Consider the following 3,951-nt stretch of genomic DNA (forward strand, 5'->3'; position numbering starts at 1 on the left):
GCACAGGGCAGGTGCTACGCTAGGAGCGTTGCAGCAGACACCTCATTTAACGGCCCACGGAAAAGCCGAGATAGACCAAAAGCGAGTAACCTCTTGGGTGACGATTCCAAATGAATTTCTGAAGAGACCACCAAGGGACCCCAACGGACTCTGTCCCAGCAAAGAACGCTTCCCGCCCCCCCTTCTTAGCCTCCATCACCTCATTTCCGATATAACTGTTTGAATGTATTACAATAATAACGTTTCCTATGAAGCGCCAACACCACCAGACGCTTTAAATAAACAATGTTGCTTTAGTCGTGACAATATTAGCATCTTCCAGCACACAAACCATGGAGGCTCAGAGAAGTTAAGCAACTGGCTGCAGGGTCATTCAGCCAATGAGTGGAGGCACTGGGGGCTCACACAGCAGCCAGGCTTCAAAGTTTGGGATCTGAGTCAAGTTGAGCCAACAGAGGCCTATAGATTCCCGCGGGGGGGGGGGGGGGGCGGGAAGAAGGTGACTTGAAACACTGCGGCCTGGGCACCAGTGGCAGGATCTCCCTGGAGGAGATGGGGAGGAAGGCTGAGGCTGCCGGGGGAGAGCAGAAAGAAGACTAGATGGCGGGAGGCTGGCCTGCCTGGAAGGGACAGCCAGCCCCTCTGGGCTCTCTCACTTTTAAATCCTTTCCCAAACAAGTACTCCTCAGCCTCTGAGAAAAAAAAAAAAAGCACTGCGATTCGGGTTGAAAAATAAAGCATTTATTTTAGAAGTTAATCAAGGGCTAACGAGAGAAGAAAACTTAATATTTTATTGGTATCTACTCGGAGAATGAGACCAAAGATCACACAGCAACACGCAAATTACATGAAACAACGAAAGATAAAATGTGACGGGGGGGCTGGAGGGAGTGGGGTGAGAAGGACCCAGGCAGGCCGGTGGGCCCCTCTTTCCACCCAAAACTATAAGTGAATCTCCACCGAGAGGCACCCATATAAGGGGGAATGGAAAGAAGCAACGTTGAATAAATAATAGGAAACAACGATGTTAACAGTAACAATAAAAGAGCGACGAGGTTAAACGTGTTGCAAGGACTTGCATATGATTCGGAGAAGTTACAGTTACTTCCGACCAGCCGCCTCTCCAGTGCGCTGGGAGTCTCGTTGGATGAGCGAGCAGGGGTCCGAGAGAACTCAGTCCGTCGGGAACACCACCAACCCCCGGCTCTCCGGCAGGTGGTAATTACCAGCAGATAGGACAGGATGGGCCAAAGCAGGTGTCCGCCGCTGCTTGCAAACAGCTACGCGATCCCAGGGTGTGGGCCCTTTTCTGGAGTCCACCCTACCTGGAGAACCGCTCCGGAGCCCCAGACTCCCCGCACAATTTCCCTGAACTAATCCATGCTACCTTAGAAATTTACAGCAAACCAAAGACTGAAATCGATAAAAATGTATGCGGGGAAGGGAGTATAAGGCTATCCTTTGGAAACATACATGATTTTATATACTCTAAATAAATCTCCAATACATGTTTGTGCCCCAGTTAGACTCTGCATTATTATTTATCACTTCCTTCCCATCCCTTCACCCCTTGCCTCATCGCGTTGAACAAAGTGTCCCCTTCACCGCAGAGTCGCGTGGTCGGACCAGTTCGCTGTCCCCTGCGTTTGGGCTCCTGCCCTGAGGTCGCGCAGTCCAGCGCGCGGGGGAGATTTTCAGCACCGCGGACAGCACAGAGTCCCTCCGGGCCTGCCCTTCATGACTTTTTCCTTAGCGCCCAAACTTTTCTGGTGAGAGTAGAATGGAAAAGAGAGAAAGAGAAGGCCGGGGGACAACCAGGTGGGATAAAGGGGAAAGTCTGTGGCTTCGGGGAAGAGAGCCTGACCTGCCAGAAAACGTCCTGGAGTCCCCCATCGCCGTCCCCCCCGGGACGTACCCAGCTTTCCCGGCCCCCGGACGCTGCGCCCCGCCGCAGTCAGTGCACAGCCGAGTACTTCATTCGTTTCTGTTTCTGTCTCTGGTTGCAGAACCAGACCCTCACCACGTTCTTTTTAAGGTCCAGTTTCTCCGCGATGGCCGCGATCTTCTCGGACGAGGGCCGCGGCTGAATGGCGAAGTAGGCCTCGAGGGAGCGCTTCTCGGGCGCGGCGATGGACGTGCGTTTGCGCTTCCGCTCGCTGCCGTTGAAGAGCTCGGGCTTGCTGTTTTTCTCTCGGTAGGCGGCCTCGGCTTCCTCCAGCCAGGCCTGGAGCACCGGCTTCAGAGCTATCATGTTGTTGTGCGAGAGAGTGAGCGACTCGAACCTGCAGATGGTGCTCTGGCTGAGCGAGCCGACGCCCGGGATCTTGAGGTTGGCGAGAGCCGCGCCCACGTCCGCTTGAGTCACCCCCAACTTGATGCGCCGCTGCTTGAAGCGCTCGGCGAAGGCCTCCAGCTCCCGCGGGTCCGACTCCACGTCGCTGAGGCACGCGGGCATGGCGCTGTGCGGCGCCACGGCGTGCGGGTGGCTCATGCCCATGGCCTGGTGCAGGTGGCCCATGGCGCCCAGGTGGTGCGGGTGGATCTGCGCGGGCATCACCGAGTGCTCGGGGGCGCCCAAGCCGCTGACGCTCAGCGTGGGCGAGATGTGCTCCAGCAGGTCGCCCTCGAGGCCCTGGTGCACCGCGTGGTGCGGGTGCGAGGTGAGCGCGGCCGGGTGGGAGATGGGCACGGTGGACGAAGTGGACGTGCAGGGCACGCTGCTCATGGTATGGTAGGTGGCGTCGGGCTTGAACGGATGGTTCTTGCCGTGGGAGACGATGTCCACCGCCGCCAGAGCTTCGGCGCGTGCCAGCAGGCTCTCATCAAAGCTTCCAAATATATTACCCTGCAGCTGCAAGCGAGAAGGCGCACGGCACGGTCAGTGGGGAATACTGTCAACTCAGGATTAAAACACATTTTCAAGCAACCGAGATTGCCTCTCCTCAAAGCCCAGGTCATAAAAATTAATACGGAGACAGAGGCTCTGCTGGAACAGACGTGTGGATCAGAGGCATGAATGAGGGAGAGCGTGCGCCCGGAGAGAGCGCGGGGGAGACGAGAGAGGGGTTCAGACGGCCGCGATTGTGCCGGGCTACATGAAAAAAACATGAAGCGAGTGCCTGTCAAAAAATGTGCCTTAGAGCGGTAATTATGCCCCGCGACTTACCTGCGGGGCTGGGAGGCAGACGCGGCGCATGGCCTCGGAGCCGGAGTGCAGGCTGGAGAATTTGGGTTCTTGAAGCACCGGGTGCATGCCGAAAGGCTGCTTGGCGTTCATGGCCATCATCTTCGCGCGCCTGGCAGGGAGGCAGCGAGGGACATGGATCGGGCTCGTCTCGCTCGCTCGCCGCGCTCCAAGTGAGCGGCGCTCAGCGCCCGCGCTCCCCTCGCCCTCCCGCTCGCGGCCTCCCCTCTCCCCCACCTGCTCCTTCGCTCATCTTACAAGCCGCCTGCCAGGAAGGGCCCGGGAGCGCGCAGCGTGCTCGCGCGCCCGGGGCTCGCGGGGGCCGCGGGAGAGGCCGGGCGGGCCGGGCAGCCGCTCTCCGCGCGCCGCTCTGCGCCCGCCGCGGCCGCCCCCGCCGCGCATTTATACCCCGGCCCGGCCGGGCCTCCCCGCGCCCGCCCCGCCCCGCCGCATCCCGCCCGGCCGACCTCCCGGCTCCGTTCCCCTAAGTCCCAGACCTCTGCGTCCTGCCCCAACGCGCACTGCCCAGATCTGGGAAGGGCAGCGCGGGGCCCAGAAGCTTACCCTACTCCGTGCGCCCCCACCCCCGCTACACACACACACACACACACACACACACACACACACGCTTTGTCGGACCGGCTGCCGCCAAACTGCCCATTTCCAGGGCGCTCCTGGCCCCACGCCCGAGCCGTCCACTGGAGTCCGGCCCCGCGGCGCAGCTCAGAGGCGCCTCCGAGCCCCCAGACGGGCTCCGGGAAGGGTGA

General features: G+C 59.6%; 1 protein-coding gene across 1 annotated transcript; it reads right to left on the reverse strand.

Moving 5' to 3' along the window:
- Nucleotides 1-1,954: 1,954 nt before the first annotated feature.
- On the reverse strand, nucleotides 1,955-3,286 carry POU4F3 (POU class 4 homeobox 3; the record flags this gene model as incomplete). Its single annotated transcript, XM_081134395.1, has 2 exons — nucleotides 1,955-2,851; nucleotides 3,167-3,286. The coding sequence occupies 2 exons, from the start codon at nucleotides 3,284-3,286 to the stop codon at nucleotides 1,955-1,957; spliced, it is 1,017 nt and encodes a 338-aa protein (XP_080990521.1).
- Between the last annotated feature and the right edge of the window lie 665 nt (nucleotides 3,287-3,951).

The sequence above is a fragment of the Miniopterus schreibersii genome, assembly GCF_964146895.1.
Source record: "Miniopterus schreibersii genome assembly, chromosome: 4".
NCBI lineage: Eukaryota > Metazoa > Chordata > Mammalia > Chiroptera > Miniopteridae > Miniopterus > Miniopterus schreibersii.